The 23,692-nt window shown below is 43.6% G+C and overlaps 1 protein-coding gene across 1 annotated transcript in view; it reads left to right on the top strand.

The window, feature by feature from the left end:
- Positions 1 to 23,446, top strand: part of MEX3C (mex-3 RNA binding family member C) — a 29,303-nt gene extending 5,857 nt beyond the window's left edge. The window contains exon 2 of the mRNA XM_074952367.1: positions 21,008 to 23,446. Within this exon, the coding sequence (XP_074808468.1) occupies positions 21,008 to 22,233 (1,226 nt within the window). The 3' untranslated portion in view covers positions 22,234 to 23,446. The remainder of the gene's footprint in view (positions 1 to 21,007) is intronic.
- Positions 23,447 to 23,692: the final 246 nt, after the last annotated feature.

Genomic DNA, 23,692 nt, shown 5'->3' with positions numbered 1-23,692 from the left:
TCATCTAGACCTTCCCATCCAACTCTCACCTGAAGAGTACAGATTTTCCTTGCCAAAGATCTTGTGGATTTTCATGTGTGAACATCTATATAAGTCCAGACTAATGTACTTCTAAACCACATTGGACTAACTGGTCCTGGGGGAAACTATTTCATAAGCTGCATCAGCAAAACTACCAGATCTTGAAAGTTTCCCCACATGATACATATGGACTTTACAATCTGAGCAAGACCCTGACCCCAGATGCAGTGTTCCAGCAGGATCAGCAAGGTGTCTCTCTTTTTAAAACCTATTTTGTAAGAATTGAGATGAAAGGTCAAGGGCCAGTTCCCAGGTGCAAATGAAAAAGAGGATGATTTTGGGGGGGGGGGGGGGATTCCATAAACCTTTTAAACTGGCATTGGGTTGTAAACTTATCAGCAACTTAAAAAAAAATCTTGTTGGGTCTTAGAAGCTTCAGGTTTTAAAAAAAAAAAAAAAGGTAACTTAAAAGTCCAGGACATTAAAAATTCAACTTCATTTCAAGTTTCAGATATTTCTTTAAAAGGAAGCTCTCCCCAAATATCCTCTGTCTATCCAGGTATTTAACCGTCCATATTTTTCCATGCATATACTTTTCCTGAATTCATAATACATTACACCTTCATACTTTAATCTCCTAGGGTAATGGTACAAACCATATGCTACTGCTGTTTCATATGAGGCTCTGTGTCCTAGGCAGCAAAACTGCCAGGAACCTCTGCTGCCCTCAAATGCAAGAGAGCAGTATCCCTTTTTTGGCACTGACAACTTGGAAGTTATGCACTATAGGGGTTTGAATTGAAAACATATCAGTACTGTCATGGCTGTTGGGAGGACAGCTGACAGTTTTGACAGTTGGGCCTTCTGACCTAAAGGGATACATGGGAGGTGTCTCGGTTTTCTTGCTTGGGCAATCGGGTGCATATTAAGACTGTCTTCTTCCCACAGTTGGCCTCCAAAAACTGACCTACTTCATTAGGCAGTTCAGGTTAACTTCCATTGTTTCCTACCTTTTCCCTCCAGATTAAATTAACACTCTTGGCTTAAAGGTGCCTACTTTCATATAGTTATTGGAGTGATTCACAGAAAATACCTCCATTTTTATGTGGAAGATGATCTTTATAAATAGATTGCAAGTTCTTTGGGGCAGAGACTATCTGTGTTCTGTTGGTGCTAGGCGCTGTACAGTGGGGTCCTGGTCTGCGAGTAGGGCTCCTTGGTGCTACAGTAATACAAATAATAAAAGGTGTTGCTCTCTGGCTTTTCTTTTGGGCCAAAGGTGTTTTCAGAGTGCCTCACACTGGTTGCCACTTGTCTCTGGTATTAGCATATTCTTCTCTTGAGACTTGCAGACTGTTGCAGTCTGCAGATTTATAACGTATTGATAGTTGAATGGGGCCCTGTACCTACCCAAATAACTTTTCAGAAGGGCTAGCATGGACCACCCTAGGGCCAAGACATTTCTTCCAGAATAAAGCTTGTTAAGTGTCCCTGAATGTATCTTCCTCTGAGAGCTTAATCTAAAATCAGTGAGCTCTTACCTCAGACTAATGGAGTAGATGGCCCTTCCTCATGTGAGACACCTTTATTAAATCTTATTTCAAGTTAGCAGGGTGAGTTAGCAATAAATTTCACTCCAAATATGGATGACATTGGAGCTATGTTGATTATTCTTCAGTTTGTCTCCAAACTGCCACTATGTGTTGAAGTGAGTGTTTCAGTATTCCATCCCCAACTATTGTAATTTTAACAGATGTTTCTTGGTTGAGGAGCCTGTCACCGGAGGCTGACCATTTAGGGTTGGTGGAATGTGTGGGAGGCTAAGTTCCGTATAAGTGTCCAGGAGCTGAAAGTTATAAAGTGAACTCTAAAATCTCTGCCGCTGATCAATGGCTGCATTGTTCAAATGCTAACAAATAGAACTACCACTGTATATTACATGAACAAAAAAGGAGGTGCAACTCTGACAGGAGACACTGGCTTTATGGGATTGCTGACATCCCCTATTTCTCAGTCTGGAAGGCAAAGAGAACACAGTAGCCATTCATAGGCTTCAGGAACATCACAGTTGATGGATTAAACAGATGGGCCTACTGTTCAAGAAGTAGGGCCGTGCATCCATAGCCTTCTTTGTGATGAGCCTCAGTGCATGTCCTTAGTTGATTCTGTTTGTTCCACCACTGGTCATAAAGATAGACTGAGCCTGAGTTATACTGGTTGCTGCAACATGGACCAAATGTAATTATTACAGATATTTTTGTGGAGCCTCAGTATTACTTACCATTATCTTCAGACCTGCTGTCTTGCCTTCCATCCCAGTCTGGAATTGCTTTGTCTTGCTGTTTGAATCATGGGACATGTAATATAAAAGTGCAGAAAATTCTGCTGCAGTCTCGAAAATAATCTTCAATGAAGTTTTTACACTTAGAAATGGAAAAGGCTTTTTCTAAATAGCCCGTATCTACATTCTACCTCCATATCCTGTATTATGGACAACTTAATGGATTTGAAAGTCTCGCCCTTGAGGTAAGACTACAAAAGGCTATCTATCACTTCAGCATATCGTCTGCCAGTGGACAGCTCTGTTTTCAGGCATCTTTGGTGGGGGGATGACTGTAGAGATCTAGTCTTCCCATTGGTCAAAGAATCTGTTATACAATGGGACCCCAGCTGGTGCCGACAAGGTTGATGGGTGCCAGTTCAGGTGTTTACCTTGTAGGTGAATATTTATCGTTCTACCTCTATTTTCATTTGCACTTACACCTGAGAAGAATGAGTTGCAGACTTTCCTCATCCCCGATTTATCCCAGGTGTGGTGTTTGAATTCTGTTTAGGCACTTGTTCTTCTGACAGCACTCCTTTTGAGGTGGGCAGGTACTATTACCCCCATTTTACTGAAGAACTGAAGCACAGGTTAAATGACTTGTTCAAGGTCACACAGTCTGTGGCAGAGCTGAGGAGACCAAGTTCAATTCATAGTCCCAGGCTAGTGCCTCAATGACCATCCTTGTTTTATGAAGTATTACCTGAATCAGACCATTAATCTTGTGGAGTTTCCAAAATTTCATTCTCACATAAAGGAAATGACTCTACGTATGCCCCAGATGTCAAAAGGTTTTTGAGTTTTTATTTGACTAAGTCAGTGAGGAAATCCACAAGCCTCTGTCTCTGTCTAAAGGGCATAGCAGTTTTCTTTACACTTCATTCAGTCAGTGCCTGTATAGGACTAGACTATGCTTTGGGCTTGGGTGTCTACCTCATGACATTCAAATTTACACTTCTAGGGCAAGGCAGTATTGAATGCCCACCTCATAACATGTCTATCATAGCAGTCTGCTGGGCTGTTACCTGTTTTGTACACAGACTTACACAGCATTACTCTCCTGACTTGAGAGCCCACTTTCAGAGAGCAGTTCTATTATCTTTGTGTAAACTAGAACTTGTCAGCACACCTTCCTGAATTGCTAGAATTGTACTCTGTGCTCGACTTCCTATGGGGAAAATAGTCTCCTTCAAAGAATCTGTTACTCGTAATTAGTGGCTCTCGGAGTGTTGCCTCTGTCTAGTCCCATCATGTCTTCTGTATTCTTTAGTCTTGCTAGAGTGGTTGGGGCAACACAACCATTACATAATCTTACCCCAGCCGCTCAGTGCTATGAGAGGGCACTTGTGCAGACACCACAGGTTTGACAGGAGTAGAGTTGGGCCATATCCCACCACTGTGAACCCACAGAAGCAAAATTCTTTAAGAACCCCAGTTACCATGGTAAATCACATTTAATTTGAGTGATTTCTCCATTGTCCCGTCTCTCCCCCCGGGCCAAATTTTTTACTTGGATGTTTTGCAAGGAGCCTTCATAAGTCCATTTTAAGAGTTGAAGGATTCCTGATCCTACAAAAACCTGAGTGCTTTCAGTTGTCACCACAACCAGTCGGGAGTTCAGCACTATAGATCCCTTATTTATTTGTAGGCCCCAACTAAGGCCAGGACTCCTGGCAGTAGGTACTATACGCACATAAAGAAAAGCCCTGTCCCAAAGAGCTTACAGTCTAAAATCTTGGATAAAACCCTTTGGCCGCATGCATTTTTGGCTCGTACTGAAAGTAGTCAAATATAAAGCCACAGGCCAAAAGAGTGCACATTGATGCGTTTATAAAAAGGAAACAACTAAGCATGACTAAATTTATAACGAAAGTGTTGTAAATAGCTATGTAAAGAATGAGTCAGTATAGAAATGTTCCACAGGTCAGTAAAAAGACTCCAGATAATGCAGTGTAATTAAACACTTAATTCTGATTGCAGTGGTAACTTAATGAGCGGAGGGATCAGAATGTCCTCTTTATCAAGTTATTTTAACTTTAACATGCGAGACCCATACATTGTCTGTCTTTCTGCCACTTGGAACAGTCCCTCCAGAGCTCCACTTACACTTTTGTACCATTCAATAACTTACTTTTCTCTAATGTTGCTTGCCTTTATGGTAGAGCCCTGTGTTGGGACTGGGGTCCCGCAGAACCCGCTGCCATAGTAGTGGGAGCAGGATAAAAATTCAAGGAACAATGTGGGAACAGGTGGGAGTGAATATTGCAGGACAGGATGGAAGCAGGATTAAAAAATTCCCCGCAGGGCTCTGCTTTGTGGTACTATTGTATTTGCAACTAGAAGTAAAAGAGGAGGCATCTCCTGTTTGCGTAGCCACCTCTCTCAAAAACAGGCTGAACCTAATTTCACGCCAAACTTGGTGGCAAAGGGATCCATCTGTTTACCTTGATGTCGCACATTTTAAAAATAAATTACTCAAGATCTGCTTCCATGAGTCGTGAATACCCCCATTGCAACAAGCTTAGAACCATCTAGAAGAGCACTGCCGATTGAGGCTGTGTGAGTCACGGCTGTGGGCTCAAACATTCAGAGGAAAGTTATGAAAGAGACTGCCGACATGGGTGATGGTGTGAAGCTGACAAAGTTAAAAGGACTGGCCATTTGTCTGCAGCATCATCGTCTTAAGTCACTACCTACTAGGAATCAACAGTAAAGATGATAGCATAAAGGAAAACAAGATAGGTAGACATGTGATCCTTCAAATTTGTCAACGTCTGCACCATCTTTAAAGCATCACAGGTGAGAGGAGGCCTGAGAGTTCGTCTGTTTTTCCTTCTTCTTTTGGGTATCATCTGATCCATATGGAATGAAGTGCAATTGCCATGGATCATTGAGGTTTAGAGGCTGACAATGCAGTCCAATCAAGGGGCAGCCTGGTACAGAAAGATGTCGCTGTCTGGGACACAGGAGACAACCTGGGATCTGTTCTCAGCTCTGACACAAACTGCTGTGAACTTGAGCAAGTTACTTCACCTCTCTATGCCTCTCTCCCTTCCTGCCTTTTGTCTTGCCTGATTAGGATTGAGATTTTCAGTAACCTTACTGTGCGATTGTACAGTCCCTAAGGGTACAATGGAAGCCCCAATTTTTGAGGTCTGTAGGTGCTACTGTAATCAAAGTTCACTCTGTGCTGCTTATTCTTACTTAAAAAATTGTTTAAAAGTAGCTGCTTACAACCAGTTCCAAGCCTGCTCTCTGTGTGCTTCTAAGTCTTCTACAGCAATGAGACCCAAAGTCCAGCTGCCTAGATCCTGGAACAAATGCATCAGCCATCCTGACACCCCTCTCCCCCAGCTGCTTAGACATGTTCCCCTCCAGAGTCCACCTGGCTGTAGGAGCTCTGGTTTTCTGGTAACACCCCAGCACAGCTTGGCAGGAGAGTAAAGCAAGAAATCACTTGGCAAAAGAATTTAATATACATACAAACTCTTTACTCTTTAAGAGTATGGCAAAACAACACCACTCCTGAATGCAGTCCTTTGTGACATTACTGCCTCTGTGAGTCCTTTAAACCATGCAACTCTTCCAGCCTTCTTGCCCAGTCCGTGGCCTTCTGGCAGTGAAATGGCCTGCTTTGCATAGAGAACACTCCTGTCTCTGACTCCTTTCTGTGCTGCTGCTTGGGGAATTTCCATGTTGCAACCCCCTCAGATTTGGGGCAGAGTTCTTCAGCGTCCATGGCCCTGCTGCCATACTCACTGTTCCACCGAGGTAGAGCCATTCAAGGTTGATGGCCCTTGATTGTGCTGTAACAGTTTCCCAGACACATTGGGTAGGAAGTTCCTGCTGCACAAGGAATGCTCACAGCCACCATAAAGTTACATTGAAAATGGAAGTTGTGATACAACATGGCTTTCACAGAGCCAAAATGGAATTTCAGTTGACACAGATACATCCACCAAACTGTCACAGTAGCTTTCTTTAAATGGGAAATATTTAGCATAGAAGAACCTCAGTAGTCTGGGGGGAGGGGAAGGAGGAAGAGGGTCTCATTCTGTTTTTAGTCACTCCGAAAAAAAATTTTTTAAATGGAGACTTAAGCTACGTCTACGCTACAGACCTTACAGAAGCACAACTGTACCTATCAAGCTGTGCCGCTGTAAGGTCTCATGTGTAGCCGCTCTATACCAGGGGGCGGGAGAGAGCTCTCCCACTGGCATAATTAAACCACCCCCAATGAGCGGTGGTAACTATATTGGTGGGAAACGCTCTCCCACCGACATCGTGCTGACCACACCGGCGCTTTTGTTGGTCGGGGTGGTTTGTTTTTTTTTCATACCCCAGACCAACAAAAGTTTTGCCAACAAAAGCGCTAGTTTAGATATAACCTTAAGTTGCAGATCTCTTAAGACCTCTAGACAGACTTATGTGCAGGTCTGGGGAAGAGCCAGTGGTTCTGGTACATGCAGACACGAATAATATAGGGAAAGGTACGAGAGTGGTCCTGGTGGCCAAATTTAGGCTGCTGTGTAAGATTAAAGTCCAGGACCCACATGGCAGCATTCTTTGAAATGCTTCCAGTTCCCCGCACTTGGCTAGTTACACAAGCAAAACTTCAGGGTCTCAGTGCATGGAAGAGATGATGATGTAGGGAAGGAGGGTTTTAGGTTTATTAAGAACTGGAGAACCTTTTGGCAAAGAGGGAATCTATTCAGGAAGGATGGGCTCCGCCAAAGCCAAAATGGAACCAGATTGCTGGCGTGTAAAAATTAAAAAGGTAGAGAATTTTTTTTATTTCTCTTTTTATTATTTTTTTAAACTAAGGGAAAGCCAACAGGTGCAGAGGAGCACACTGTTTGGTTAGAGACATCCCCTAGGATAGACATTGATAAAGTACAGGTCGGAATTGAGGAGAACCAGTCAAATGAAAGAGTCCCATTCAATTAAATCGCACGAAGACCCACAACTTAATGTTGACAAATTGTATAAATACTTGTATACAAACACTAGAAGTCTAAATACTAAAATGGGTGAATTGTAGTAAGTGCCTGGTGTTAAATGCAAATATTGATATAGGCATCACGGAAACTTGATGGAATGATAATCAGTGGGACATGGTAGTACCAGGGTACAAAATATATAGCAATGACAGAGTAGGTTGTGCAGGGTATGGGGGGAAGGAGCAATGGAGTCACTATATACGTGAAAGAAAGCATAGAATCAAATACAGTAAAAATTTTGACTCAAACTACTGTACAATCTCTATGGATAGAAATTCCATGCATGAATAATAAGAGTATAGCATTAGGAACATACTGCCAACCACTTAACCAGGTTGGTGGTGATGGTTGTGAAATGCTCAGGGAGGTTAGAGAGCTATAAAAATAGAAAATTCAATAATGTGGGATTTCAGCTATCCCTTTATTGACTGGGTACATGTCACCTAAGGATGGGATGCTGAGATGAAAATTTTTAGATAACATTAATGACTGCTTCTTGGAGCAGATAATCCTGGAACCTACAAGGAGAGAGACAAATTCTTGATTTAGGTCTACGTGACACACAAGATCTGGTCCAAGAGGTGAATATAGCTGAACCGCTCAATAATAGCGACTGTAACATAATTAAATTTAACGTAGGTTTTTTTTTTGGGGGGGGGGGGGAGGAGAAATACTGAATGCCACCACCAGTGTTCTCTCTCATTTTTCCCACCCATGTGCAGAATGAATTTTGTTATGTGCACCAATATGGGAACTTAGGCCACCATAGTAGCATTTAACTTCAAAAGGAGAACTATACAAAGATGAGGAAGCTAGACAAACGGAAATTAAAAGGAACAGTCACGAGTGAAATGCCTGCAAGCTGCATGGAAACATTTTTTAAAACACCATAATAGAGGTTCAAATGTATACCCCAATTTAAAAATAAAAAGAGTAGGAGGACCAAAAAAGCTAAACAGAGTAAAGGCATGTCTACACATGCAAGTGCATCTCTGGTGAAGATGCTCCATGTTGGCGTGAGAAGCTTTCCCTAAGTATAAAAGTATAATTAAGCAGACCAAAAAAGAATCTGAAGAGCAACTAGTAAAAGCAACAAAAGCTAATGGTAGAAAATTGAAGTACACCTCTATCCTGATATAATGCGGTCTGATATAACGCGAATTCGGATATAATGCGGTAAAGCAGCGCTCCGGGGAGCGGGGCTGCTTTACCTCATTATATCCAAATTAGTGTTACCACATTAGCACAAGATGATTGGCACGGCAAGGCTGGGAAGAAGCAGAGCCACAGCGGCACGCTCAGGGGAGGAGGCAGAGCGGAGGTGAGCTGGAGCAGGGAATGGTTCCTCTCCCTATCCCGATATAACACAGTCTCACCTATAAGACGGTAAGATTTTTTGGTTCCCGAGGACCACGTTATATCGGCGTAGAGGTGTACATCAGAAGCAGAAAGCCTGCCAAACAATCACTGGATGACTGAAGTGCTAGATGAGCACTCCAGGAAGACATAGCCATTGCAAAGAATTCACTTAGCTTTTCTGCATTGGTCTTCATTGCACATGATGTGAGGGAGATTCCCACGCCTGAGCCATTCTTTTGAGGTGATAGATCTGAGGAACTGTCCCAGATTGAGGTGTCAGTAGAGGCTTGGGAACAAATTGATAAATTCAAGGGTACTAAGTCACCAGGACCAGATGGTATTCACCCAAGAGTTCTGAAGGTCTGCAGTTTTAAATCTGAGTTCCTACAAACTGTGGTATGTAAGCTCTTGCTTAAAATCAGCTTCTGTACCAAATAACTGGCGGATAGCTAATGTAACACTGATTTTTAAAAAGACTCCAGAGGCAATCCTGGCAATTACAGGACTAACTTCAGTACCAGGCAAATTGACTGAAACTATAGTAAAGAACAGAATTATCAGATACAGAGCAACACAATATGTTGGGGAAGAGTCTGCTTTTGTAGACTGAAGTCATACCTCACTAATCTATTAGAATTTTTTGAGGGAGTCAAAAGCGTGTGGACAAGGGTGATCTGGTCAATCAGTGTACTTGGGTTTGAATAATAAGAGTGTGTGGATTTTCAGAAGCCTTTCACAAGGTCCTTCACCAAAGTCTTTTTAAGCAAAGTAAGCAGTCACGGGATAAGAGGGGAGATCTTCTCATAGATCAGTAGGTGGTTAAAAGACAAGAAACAATGGGTAGGAATAAATGTTCAGTTCTCGGAATGGAGAGAGGTAAATAGCAGGGTCCCCTAGGGATCTGTAGTGAGACCAATGCTATTCAGCATATTCATCAGTGATCTAGTAAAAGATGTAGACGGGGGTGGCAAAGTTTGCAGAGGATTCAAAATTACTCAAGAAAGTTAAAGCCAAAACCAACTGTGACGCAGTACAAAGCGATTTCACACAACTGGGTCACTGGGCAACAAAATGGCAGATGAAATTAATTGTTGATAAATGCAAAGTAATGCACACTGGAAAAAATACCAACTATACAAATACAATGAGAGCTTCTAAATTAGCTATTACCACCCAAGAAAGATCTTTGAATCACCCTGGATAGTTTTCTGAAAACATCCACTCAATGTGCAGCATCAGTCAAAAAAGAGGACAATATTGGGAACCAATAGGAAAGGGGGATAGACAGAGAAAATATCATAAAGACGCTATATAAAACCATGATACACCCACACCTTGAATACTGTTTGTATTTCTAGTCTCCCCATCTCAGAAAAGATATATTAAAATTGGGAAAGCTACAAGAAGGGCAACAAGAATGATTAGGGGTATGGGACAGCTTCTGTATGAGAAGAGATTAAAAATACTAGGACTGTTCAGTTTTATAGACTTCTGTCAAATCCCCCATTGCGGGTGGGGTGGGGGTGGTCCATGAATGGTCTGGAGAAAGTGAATAAAGTGGGTTTTTTTTTTAACCCCTTCACATAACACAAGAACCAAGGGTAACCCAATTAAATTAATAGGCATCAGGTTTAAAACAAACCTACGAAAGTACTTCTTCACACAATGCACGGTCAACCCATGGAACTCCTTGCTAGAGGATGTTGTGAAGGCCAAAAGTATAACTGAGTTCAGAAAAGAATTAGATAATTTCATGGAGGATAGGTCCATCAATGGCTATTAGCCAGGATGGGCAGGGATGCAACCCATGTTCTGGGTTTCCCTAAGCCTCTGACTGCCGGATGCTGGGATTGGACGACGGGGATGGATCACTTGATGATTGCCCTGTTCTGTTCATTCCCTCTGAAGCAGCTGGCATTTGCCACTGTTGGCCACATTCCTGGGTAGTGACTGCTTGTTAACTGCCCATCATTGGGGATGTTCTGAGGCCCTTTGGAAGGAGAGGAGGATTACTTAACAGTAGGTGTTCTTTGACTATATTGCCTCTGCAGATCCATGCCCGATTCCCAGTTCTGAAGAATCACTTTGGAAGAGTCACTTCAATTTTAGTGGAAGGAAATAATTGAGGGAGATTGGGACTGAGGTTCCTTCCTTAATGTTTATGGGTACGTCTATGCTACAGCAGCATAACAGTGGCACTGCAGTGCTATAGTGTAGACCAGTGGTCACCAGCCGGTCAATCGCAATTAACTGGTTGATCGTGAAGACTCTCCTAGTCAATCGCGCTCTCCGGCCACTAAAAGTCTGGTGGTGCAGAAGGTCTGCTGCTAAGGCAGGCTCCCTGCCTGCCCCAGCCCCAAGCTGCTCCCGGAAGCGGCCATCACACCCCCTGGGGATGGGGGGCAGGAGTCTCTGTGAGCTGCTCCTGCCTGCAAGCACCGCCCACGCAGCTGCCATGGGTAACTGTGGCCAATGGGAGCTGCAGGGGCAGTGCCTGCAGAGGGGCAGCATATGGAGCCATGTGCGCCCCCCCCCCGGCTTGTTGGCCCCTTCCAAGAGCGCTGTGGGGCCGGGGTAGGCAGGGATCCTGCCTTAGCCCTGCTACGCTGCCAACCGGGAGCCACCTGAGGTAAATGCAGCTTGGCGGGACCCCATACCCCAACCCTTTCCCAGAACCAGCACCCCAGCCCCTCCTGCACCCCAACCGCCTGGCTCAGCCAGGAACCCCCTTCCACAATGCAAACCCCTCAGCCCAAAGCGCCCCCCCAAACCCCGACCCAGCCTGGTGAAAGTGAGTGAGGGTGGAGGAGAGAGAGCAATGGAGGGGGGGCAGGGGATGGAGTGAGCAGGGTGGGGCCTCAGAGAAGGGGTGAGGGAGATCCTGGGTTGCCCTTAAATTCAAAAAGTGATCTTGTGCGTAAAAAGGTTGCAAACCACTGGTGTAGACACTTCCTACATTGAAGGAAGCTGTTTTTCCATCAGGAGTTAATCCACCTTTTCAATAGGCCAGGGGTTCTCAAACTGGGGGTCAGGATCCCTCAGGGGGTCGTGAGGTTTACATGGGAGGTCGCAACCTGTCAGCTTCCACCCCCAAACCCCGCTTTGCCTCCAGCATTTATAATGGTGTTATAAATGAAAAACACTTTTTTATATATTTAAGGGGGGGTTGCACTCAGCGGCTTGCTATGTGAAAGGGGTCACCAGTACACAAATTTGAGAACCACTGCAATAGGCTGTAGCTAGGTCAACCTAGCTATGTCTACATCAGGGTTTAGGCTGACCCAGTTACAGCACTGAGGGCACATCATTTTTCACAGCTATGAGCAACATAGCTAAGACTCTCTCATTTTTTACTGTAGACCAGGCCTCGGTTTTGGGCTGCACGAGAAGGGGCTCCAGTAGTCGTTGCTTTTCTAGATGGTTTTTATCAAGTTGTTTTGAGGTTTCCCCTTCCAAAGCTTGGCGCATGAAACTTGTTATCTTTGCAGTTTGTCTCATCTGGTTTATGGTGTCGAAGTCCATAAGGACATGATTATTATTGCCTATTAACAATAGATTAGAACTGTATAGGGCAGTGGTGCCCAAACTTTTCCTGCCCTGCCCCTCCTTACCAGTAATTGAATGTGTCCATGTCCCCTCTCCATTGCTACACAGTTGGCTCAGCAGAGGAGCTTGGGCTGGGGGTGGAGAGGGAATGAGCTGGGGCTGGGGGCAAAGCAGAGGGCAGAACTGGGCTAGATGGTGCTCCCTCCCTGCCCCCCAGGGGGGCTGGCCTTGGCCGTGATGTGCACCCGCCCACCACCCCCAATGTTCCTTTGCACCTGCTTACAGGAGTGGGGGGGCACACCCCATAGTTTGGTTACCACTGGTATAGAACGTTAGTGTTACCATTTCTGCTCTTACATTTAGGAACATCAGTGTTTGCTCCTCAACTAGTTGGTGTTGGGTTTTTTTTGGGGGGGGGGGCGGGGGGTTTGTGTGTGTTTTAAATACTTGAAGCCAAAAGTTAAAACTTAGTAGATCTTTTAAAATTTGTTTGGCTGTCCTATGCTCCTCATAGGCATCACTCTAGCTATAGTATAGTTGAGACCTCTCCACTGCACACCCATATTTTGAGATTCAGGTTTGAACAAATAAAAAGCTCAGTAAAATTGCTAGGTACATACATCAGTTCTGAATCTGGAGTTGCTCTGTCTACAGTGGAAGAACCTGGTAGAAACAAACACAGAACATCTTGGAAGGAGCGATCACTATAAAATTCTTGCCCTTTTAAAAAGACTTAATAATTGATTGCATGGGGGTAAATAAGGACATTCTTAGTGTAATTCTGACAGGCTTATTTATCACAAATCCTCTTCCCTCCCCCTTTATGAACTGAACCCTCATCCTAAATGCCCTGGGTTGTGTTTTTTTTGTGTGTGTTTAAAATGTACATATATTTACAAAACATGGAAAAACTAACTAGATCAGGCAGCTAGCTAAGGCCTTTTTCCTGGGCAATATTGTCCTGGAATATTACCCCTCCAGTGCCTCTGTGTATTGTATAAGGCTGAACATGCCATCAGCACTCGTATGATTAATATTTGTCTAATGCAGTATGTGACCTCGCTTGAAGCCATTCGGGTTAGCCATGTTTCTGACACTATATATATTTTTTCTTCTTAAACTCATGATTTGTAAGAGCCACCCAGCCTTAGCTGATAAACTAACACACATGCCAAATCTGTTTTTAGGCTTTAAGAACGTTTATGTTGCCAAAGACCTATTTTGTCCTTCAGATATTTATTTGAGCCTAAACACGTGCTTACTTGAGAGATAAGTGCTCTAAAGGAACAAATTGCGTTTCTTGGGGAAGTACAATATTTACAGCTTATAAAATTTCTGGTCAGACAAGTCTGTCTTTTAAGAAAAATGGGGAGGAGGTTTGAGAAATATGAGCCAAACCAAGTGTTCTCATTTTCCTTGGAATATCAACTTTAGAACTTCAGGCTTAACATCCTTTTTTGGATATGAACACACAAACCAACCGGCAAATAGTTAAGGCCCCAGTCCTTCAAAGACTTAGGTGTTGTCTACGCTTGTTAAATATGACAGCATAAAGGAGGGGAGCAAATCTTAGCGCTTGTCTGTGCTTTATAGCAATGCACATACTGGGGTGTGATTTTTAAAGTGCATCAGTGTGTTGACCATGCTAGTGCAAACTAAAAGTTTTCTAGCACAGGTTAACATAACGTAACAGCACTGTGTTAAAGTGCACTACAGAACATTTAGTGCACACCAGCAGTCTAAATGGACCAATTAATGTGCAGCATGTTTGTGCACTTTAGAAATCATACCCTTGTAATGCGCATTATCCCACCATTTAGACAAGCTTTCAATTACACATATATAAAAGGTCTTATACAGTAACTCCTCACTTAATGCGACTTTACGCAAAACAATGTTAAGCGAATTGAATTGGGGGAGGGGGGTAGGTTCCAGGGAAATTTTTTTCGCCAGACAAAAGACATTATATACATATCTAGTATAAGTTTTAAACAATTTTAAACAAACTGTTTAATATTGTACACAGCAGTGAATGATTGTGAAGCTTGGTTGAGGTGGTGGAGTAAGAGGGTGGAATATTTCCCAGGGAATGCCTTGCTGCTAAATGATGAACTAGGACTCAGCTGGGCCCTCAAGGGTTAACATGCTGAGGTTAATGTAGCCTCACACTCTACAAGGCAACATGGACTGAGGCAGGAGGGAGGAAACACAATAGATGCAGGGTAGTAGCTGCAAACACTTCCCTGCAAAAACTGAACATGATGAGGAGCCCACGCTATCCAGCTGGGGCGCACCACTCCCTCCTCCTGACAGAACATGCACAAGTGCTGACTTTCCAAAGTGCTGGGGGGTGCGTGCATGAGGGTGGGTGGGTGTGTGAGAGAGAGAGACACGTGCCTTGCCCCTTTAAGTATGCTGACCTCACTTCAAGTATGTTGCCCTTTTAAGCAGATCAGACAAGAAGCAACAGCTTCCAGCAAGCACCCTCCTTTCTGTCCCTGAGCCCTGTCCCCCTCCTCCACTTTGTGAAGAGGGAGTATGGGGATCGGGGGGGGGGCAGGAGCAGGGGGACATCCTGTTATCAGCACCCCTCTCTCCCCCTCTCCCAGCAAGCAGGAAGCTCCGGGGGCAGCTCTAAGGCAAAGGGCAGGGCAGAGGCAGTAGGGGGGAGGGCCACCTGAACTGGTGCTGGGCAGCTGCCAAGCCACATCCCCTAAATTCCCTGTAAGGTAGCTGATGGGGAAGGGGAGAGAAGGGGTCTGCTGCCCCCCCCCCCCCCCGTTCTAATCCCCACAAGGAGGGGCTGCTTTTCCAGAGAATCCTCCAAGCTGTGGACAAAGCAGGCAGCTGCCAAACGACTACAAGGGACCATTGGGCAACTTTAAACAAGCGTGTTCCCTAATAGATCAGCAACATAACAACGTTAACCGGGACAACGTTAAGTGAGGCATTTCTGCACTGGTATAACTTTATTCATGTTCAGCAAAGCAAAATAAACTATACCAATATAAAACCCCCTTATCTGATATAACCGCATGTGCAAGAGGCTTTTAGTGGCATAACTATGTCAGTTTAACCACCCCCCACCCAAAAAAAAACCCTTCACCCCTTGCCAACAGCTATGCCAGTCTACACTTAGTTTTATTGTGCCTTACTCAGTGGTAAAGTTAAGTACAGTTGTAGGCCCATTTCAAATCAATGGAACTACTCAAGTTACAGATATATTTACACTGCAGTATCAATACAAGTGGTTTTTTGGTCGATATAGTTAGTGGTGGATGCTAGGTCAATGGAAGAATTCTTCCATCAACCTAGCTGTGTCTACAACATGGGTTAGGTCAACCTTACTACAGTGCTCAGGATGAGAAATTTTTTATGGCCCTGGTGATGCAATTAAGTTAATCTATTTAAGTGTAGACTAGGCCTCAGTCTAAAAGAATACAGTACTCCTTGGCTGTCAGACTTCACTGTTCATGTCTGTTTACATTTGTTACTGGGCTATTCTACATTGTCTTGCATCAGAATAGCTATTCAAGTCCAGAATTAGGAGACACTGGGGGGGAGGGGCCTTTTCTTCATATGCATGCGTTTTTGTCTCTGACTTAACAGGCTGAGAAACCTCTTGATTTGTACAGTAGCCATATGACTCTTAATAGCTTAATGATTCCATGTCAGACTGAAGGCATCGTGTTCAGATGCAGTATGCTGTACAAGGAAATGCTTTGCATCATCGCCTCTGCGGTGATTAATAGAGGAGGGTAGGGAACCAGAACAGCCAAGTAAAAACAAATAGAAAAATCGTTCTAATAGAACTATATAATGAGGTTTAGTGACCTAGTTATGACACGATTGCCTTTTACAATAGTCTGTTATTGGTGTCTTCCAGCTTTCCTAGCAAACTAAACTGAGTTGGTATTGATTGATACATTCATAGGTCTCTGGTGTTATACATGATGATTAGGGCCCTACCAAATTCACAGCCATGAACGTACCGCAGACCATGAAATCCGATCTCCCCCATGAAATCTGATTATCGTAGGGGAAGGACAAGGTCGGGGGTCCTGGCCCTAGCTAGGGAAAGATGGGACTTCCTCTTCCCCTGCAGGGGCCATTCAAGGAGCCAGGTGAGACCCACCTCTGGGAACCTAGAACTAGATAAATTCATGGAGGATAGGTCCATCAGTGGCTGTTAGCCAGGATGGGCAGGGGTAGAGTCCCTAGCCTTTGTTTGCCAGAAGCTGTGAACGGGCAACGGGATGGATCACTTTGATGATTGCCTATTCTGTTCATTCCCTCTGGGGCACCTGGCATTGGACGCTGTCAGAAGACAGGATATTGGGCTAGATGGACCTTTGGTCTGACCCAGTATGGCCGTTCTTATGTTCTGACTTCACCTGGCTGCAAGAAGCTCTGTGGCTGCTGGCTGGGACAGCTTCTGATCCAGGTGGGAGGCTTCTGGGGGAAAAAAACTTGGACATATGGTAACCCACCCCACCCATGCTCTGTGAACCTCACTTCTGTGCTGCTGCTGGCGATGGCACTGGCTTTAGAGGTTGGTTCACCTTGGGGGTGATGAAGCACTGGAATGGGTTACCTAGGGAGGTGGTGGAATCTCCATCCTTAGAGGTTTTTAAGGCCCAGCTTGACAAAGCTCTGGCTGGGATGATTTAGTTGGGGTTGGTCCTGCTTTGAGCAGGGGGTTGGACTAGATGACCTCCTGAGGCTAACCAGCAGCCAGTGCTCTCCAGCTGCCCAGCTCTGAAGGCAGTGCCCCTGCCAGCAGCAGTGCAGAAGTGAGGGTGACAATCTCAAGACCCCTCTACAGTAACCTTGCAACCCCCATGACCCTCTTTTGGGTCAGGACCCCCTCCCCCCATTACACCACCATGAAATCATAAAATTGATTTTTTTAAAATCCTACGACTGAAATTGACCAAAATGGACTATGAATTTGGTAGGTCCTAATGATGATTTCCTTCAGTGGCAGTTCTTTCTATCCTTCAGATAAAGTTTGAGAGTATACCTTGGATTCGGTGGAAACCACTTTCTTGTGAAGCCAATTTTTAAATGTCTGAGGCGGATCTGGGGCTTTGCTTTTTCTAGGCTGATGAGTCATATCTTAAAAGAAAGCCATGCTCCTCTTGGTCAGTGCACCATTCTGAATGCTGACATGTGAAACAAACAGTCTTATCAATGTGAATTGTACTGGGACTGAAGTTTATTAAAAGCACTGTTTTTATGAGTTTTCTGCTGACATTACAAGTCCCTGCAGGTTGCAGGGACTGGGTGTTGGAGACAGAAGACTAGCTACCAGGGAAACTTGTTTAGAATGTGTAACGTATTCAGATTGGTGAAGCACTATGGAAACTAGTATTCAATAGGCTCAAAAATGCCATTTTAAATCACATTTTGTGCCAGATAGCCATAACACTTTAGAGTAGTTCTTTAAATGTTCATGTTTCATACCCTCTCTGAAATAAAGGGCATAGTATCAGTTATCCAAGTTGAATGAAAGAAATTAAAGTAATTTTTGCATGTGTCTGTGGGGGGGCGGGGATAGTTGGTGCACATGAGGAGGATAGGACTTCAATTTTGGGGGCATTCAGATAAACAAGACTTTACTGCATTGACTAGCTTAGCAGCAGCATATTGGGCTCACAGTGAGCTAGTTTATTCCCAGAGGCAAATTTCATGTTGCTTTGTCAACTTCGTGTTTGTGGTGGCATCAAAAACCAAGGGCAGACTGGGCACTTATTCAGAGTAGGAAGCCCACAACACAATCTAGGGTGTACAGGGAGAAGAGGAAATTACCTAAATTAGGAGCTATGGTGTACTTTTAATGTTGTTAGCAGAGAAATTGAATCTTTCTCCAAAAGCTGATACCTACAACCTCCCATACTGCTTGTGCCATCTGACTTTTTCTTAGTCCCCCCCACTCAATTGCTGGTGTGGCAGTTGTCCTGCTAGGTGGATATGAATATTAGGAGACTCCACTCCCAAATCACTTGCATAAAATCTTTCTTTACAGAGTAAATGAAAGGGACACATCGTCATTTTTTGGGGTGACTTTTTTTTACCAAATTAGTTAAAAAATTTCCCTTTCTGCAAGCATCCTTGTACATAGCATAGCCTGGAATATTTGATAGAAAAGCCTTCATGTTCTTAAAGAGCCTTTTTTGAGGTTTTCTGGCTTCCTGCTGACGCAAAGGGGCCTGCTCAGCAAAGGAGAGCAGTCAGGCACAGGCACTGTGCCACCCACACCATTTGTACCTGTTTCTTCTTCTCACCTGCTTGCTTTCTGGCCTTGACAGCAGCATTGCAATGTAGGGCTTCTTAGGGTACATTTACATGGGGATAAAAGCTTCGGGGCATGAGCAGCTGGCTTGGGATTTGGGGCTAAAAACTGCTAGGTCGATGTTCTGGCTTGGGCTGGAGCCCAAGCTCTGGGACCCTCCACCCTTGTAGGCAGCCTGAGCCCGAACACTGCACACCAATTTTTCTGGCGCAAGGCCCACAAGCCCAAAGCCAGCTGGCCTGACCTCCCCTGAGCTTCTAAACTCCTCGAAAGGATCAGGAGAGGAGCCCCAAGAGGTAATGATTCCCCACCCCACCCCCCAACACACGCACATGCGTGCACACGATTCTAATCATCAGAAGTGTTACTTGAAACCGTAGTAGGTAATGTTTTGAGACCAAAGTGTTTGGGGAACTTAAATTGATGATTTCCCTTGCCGAAGTGCCCTTTGAATTGTTTCTCTTTCTCCCCCCCCACCTCCCCCCCATGGCTGTTAAGCGGCTAATGTTAAAGTTGGTACCCTTTGGGTATGTTTACACTGCAGCTGGAAGCAAGCTTCCCAACCCAGGTAGACAGACTTATACTAGTGGGGATGAAACTAACACAGTGTGACCATTGTGGCTTGGGCTTTCAAGCCCAGCGAGTCAGAGCTGCAGCCTGAGTAGCGGTGTCCACACTGCTATTTTTATCGCACTAACTCAAGCTCTGCTAGCTCGAGTCTGTCTGCCTGGGCTAGGAGGCTTGCTCCCAGCTGCAATGTAGGCATATCTTGTAAATTTAGGCAATGTAGGCATAACTTTTGCAGATCACTGACAGAGTCTGTTGGCTACTTTTGGGTCTTGGTGATGTGCAGCGGGAGTTCTTATTGTTTGTGTGCACAACATGCTCAAAATCCTCACGTATTTTAGGAAGAGGTCTGCCTGCCATTTTGTCCTCAGACTTTGAATTATACAAGGGTAAAGCTTCTTTAACTATTACTCCTTCAGCATTCATTATGTAAATACAGCCTGAAAATCCCAGCAAGCACCTAATATACAAAGATTAAGTATGAGGAGAAAACTGGCAGACTGTTACTCAACAGGCTGGGAGGGAAGTCTCCACTTATGAAATGAGGCAAGAGTAAAGTATAAATTATACCAGTGCTCATTGGTAACGATGACACTTCTTGGTAAATGTCATGTTTTGAGGATGTTGATTAAAGTACCTATGGCTTTTAGTACGTGTGTGCATTGTCTGTTCCCTAACTCCTGTCAATGTTTGACTTCTCTTTACTGAACACTTCTGATGGGGAGAAGCAAGGGAAGTCAGTGGAACGTGTGTTAATGCATGCTGGTGTGCCTTGTTTATTTGTTTTTTTCGAGGGTTTAGCTTAATTGTGCAGGTGTTTAGCATGCATCTTGACATGATTGAGGAAGTAGACCCCACAAAGCCAGAAACGCACAGAATTCTAGTTACATTTACAGGCACTGTGGAAATTAAGTGCCACGTGGTGGTTGTGGAGCCATGTATATCTCACATTTGCTCTGTAATGTGAGGGCATTTATCCAAAGTGTGCGTGTATATATGTGTGTGTATAATAAATTATACAGACATATAAACAACTCATGGAGCATGAGTGTAGACAAGGCTACAGATACGTAGGCCTAATTCACACTGCATTGAAAGGCTGCCCGCACCTTGCCTCGTGTTCCCACTGTTACTACAACTCATGGAGGTCTACCAGTCATAACGTTGAAGGTTCATCACAAAGTAACTGATGTAGACAGAGCTGAAAAGAGTTGAGTTGAATTGAACAGTTGAGTAGCAACATTTCTACTCCTCTCCCCCCTCCCCGCCCACCTTGTCACAGGTAAACCCTTAGCATGCACCTAAGCAACTGAATGTCCTTTCATCTTAAACGTTGACACCGATTAGAAGATTGCTTTTGTCAGTAGAACTGACATTCCATAAAATTCATCATGGTGCGGTAAACACCATGCTCCAGGATATGAGAACTTCAATTGCATCACTTACAACTCTGATATCTCAGTGAGTTTAATTTCACTTTTTTCCTCTGGGAAACCTTGGAAAGGTGCGGTCTTTAATAATGTGTTTTTAAAAAAAAGAAAAAGCCCCACAGAAATAACGCTTCATCGAATAGACCAAGCACTAGGAAGAGTTGCCTTCAGAATAGATTGTAATATTAAGGCATAATGTAAAAACACTTTTTAAAATGATTAAGAAAAATCAATTGAATAATGTTACTGCACAATGTGTTAGTCTCACCCTTGTGGTCACCACAGATGAACATGGACATAATTGAGAGAGAAGTTTTTGCTGCTTTCACTGACATGACTTGTGAGAAGAACAGATGGCTTCAGGTTTCACCCTTGAAGCTTGCAAGCAGTTTAAAACAGGAGACTGTTTTCTTGTGGTTTTCTAAAATCCCTCTTTACTAAATGTGTGTTTCTTTCCTCTAAACAGGTTGCAAAATAAAAGCATTAAGAGCTAAGACGAATACTTACATTAAGACCCCTGTTCGAGGAGAAGAACCCATTTTTGTCGTCACTGGACGAAAAGAGGATGTAGCCATGGCCAAAAGGGAAATTCTCTCAGCAGCTGAACACTTCTCCATGATCAGAGCATCACGCAACAAAAATGGTCCTGCTGTGGGTGGGTTGCCATGTACTCCCAACCTGCCAGGTCAGACTACAGTCCAAGTGAGGGTGCCTTACCGTGTAGTTGGGCTGGTGGTTGGACCCAAAGGAGCTACAATCAAAAGAATTCAGCAGCAGACACACACGTACATTGTTACTCCCAGCAGAGACAAGGAGCCAGTCTTTGAGGTTACAGGGATGCCTGAAAATGTAGACCGTGCACGTGAAGAAATAGAAATGCATATTGCCATGCGCACTGGAAACTACATAGAGCTGAATGAAGAAAATGATTTCCATTACAATGGTACAGATGTGAGCTTTGAAGGCGGCACTCTTGGATCTGCTTGGCTTACTTCCAATCCTGTCCCTCCTAGCCGCACCAGAATGATTTCTAATTATAGAAATGACAGCTCCAGCTCCTTAGGAAGTGGCTCCACTGATTCCTATTTTGGAAGCAATAGATTGGCTGACTTCAGCCCAACGAGTCCATTCAGCACAGGAAACTTTTGGTTTGGAGAAACATTGCCTTCAGTGGGCACAGAAGATCTTGCAGTTGACTCTCCTGCTTATGACTCCTTACCAACGCCTTCCCAAACCATCTGGGCCCCTTTTGAACCAGTAAACCCGCTATCCGGCTTTGGTAGCGACCCTGCTGGTAACATGAAGGCTCAGCGTCGAGGAAGTCAGCCATCCACTCCTCGTCTGTCACCTACATTTCCTGAAACTTTGGAACATCCGCTTGCTAGGAGAGTGAGAAATGACCCACCCAGTACATGCAACCAGGTTGGCCTTCCAATATACATCCCTGCTTTTTCTAATGGTACCAACAGCTACTCCTCTTCCAACGGCGGTTCCACATCCAGTTCACCACCCGAGTCTAGACGAAAGCATGACTGTGTGATATGCTTTGAGAATGAAGTTATTGCTGCCCTAGTTCCTTGTGGCCACAATCTCTTCTGTATGGAATGTGCCAACAAGATCTGTGAAAAAGAAACGCCATCATGTCCAGTTTGCCAGACAGCTGTTACTCAGGCAATCCAAATTCACTCTTAAATATATATAGATATTATATATGGACTTTTTAAACTCTTAAAGGCATGGGTGTAATGGTACTCCCCCCAGTAAACTTCCTAATTAATTCTGACTGTTATTGGGTTTTCTTGGGATTAGGCTAAAGTTGTTAGTAAATTTATACTTTCTAAAAGGCTGCTACGGTAACACTAAATCTAATGGTCTCTGTCCGGTTTGGTTTAAACAGATGGCACATTTATCAGAGATACATCTGGTATAAGGTTAAGGAATAGTAGGGGGGAAACTTTAGATCAATTTCACAACCAAGAAAACAAATGAATTTTACAGGTTTTCCTAGTGATCTGTATTAGAGTTGGTAACATCTAAGTTCTGAAGGCAATGAACCCCATAGCCTAAACAGAGAATTAGTCTGCTCTGGAGGGTTCATGGTATTATTGATGTATCAAAAAACACTTCCAATGCTGCCTTCTTTACACTGCCAGTTTTGAAATAGGTTTTGGGTTTTGTTTAGTTTTATTTTACAACAACTTACGCCTAATTCTTCAGTATTGCAAATAACCTGTTAATGCACAGTTTGATTTTTTTGGGGAATGGGTAAGGTTGTTGGCAGTTTTAAATAGATCACTGTTAATTGGGGGCAGGGAGGGAAACTGCCAAATTGACCTTCATCTCACCCAGTTTGTGAACAATGGTATGTTCAGAGGATCAGGAATGATTTGGTCTCCTTCATTGTGAATTCCTACCCACTGCTTTTCTTAATGGAATGTGGAGTAACCTGGCTGTGGCTTGATCCCATTTCAATAAGAGCTTTGGGGTGCACATACTTTGGCTAATAGTGAGGATGCTAACATTCCATTCACTAGTCTGATCAAGGTGTTCTTAAATTACATTTTAGAGATTATATAGTTCAAAATGTGAAGCATTTTTATGTTCAATCCATACTTGTCTTGCACATTATATAAATATATATATATATAATATATATATATATATTTATTTTATTTTAGTAATGTAAAGGAAAAAGGGGGAGGCATGTATGTGCTCTTGTATAATTCCTGAAAGCAGCTGTGACCATGGCCCTTCAATTATTTTACGTCATTTCAAAACTGTTTCCAATCACAACAAAAAATGTCTTTCAAATGTGCTGCTTACATTTCAACCTGTGGATGTCTCTAGCATCTTCATCCTCAGTATGTTCCAAAATCTGTGCTGGCATCTGAAAAAAACGAACCCCCCCCCCCCCCCAACACACACACAAAGTGGCGTTGTAGTAGAATTTCTATTATTTTTTAAGCGTTCTTTTCCCAAGACACAAAAAAGCTTTTTTTCCTCAGTATAGCAAAACAAATTCTATGTATTGAACTAGTAAATATACAGAAATTTTATTTTTTATTTCCACTTGAAGAGTTACATTTCGTATAAAAGTTTACAAATAATGGTTTTTATTTTACGATTTTTTCAGTATAAGAGTTGCCTTGAT

Source organism: Natator depressus, chromosome 5 (genome assembly GCF_965152275.1).
Source record: "Natator depressus isolate rNatDep1 chromosome 5, rNatDep2.hap1, whole genome shotgun sequence".
NCBI lineage: Eukaryota > Metazoa > Chordata > Testudines > Cheloniidae > Natator > Natator depressus.
Note: the sequence above shows the minus strand (reverse complement) of the source record. Positions and strands in the feature narration are given on the sequence as shown.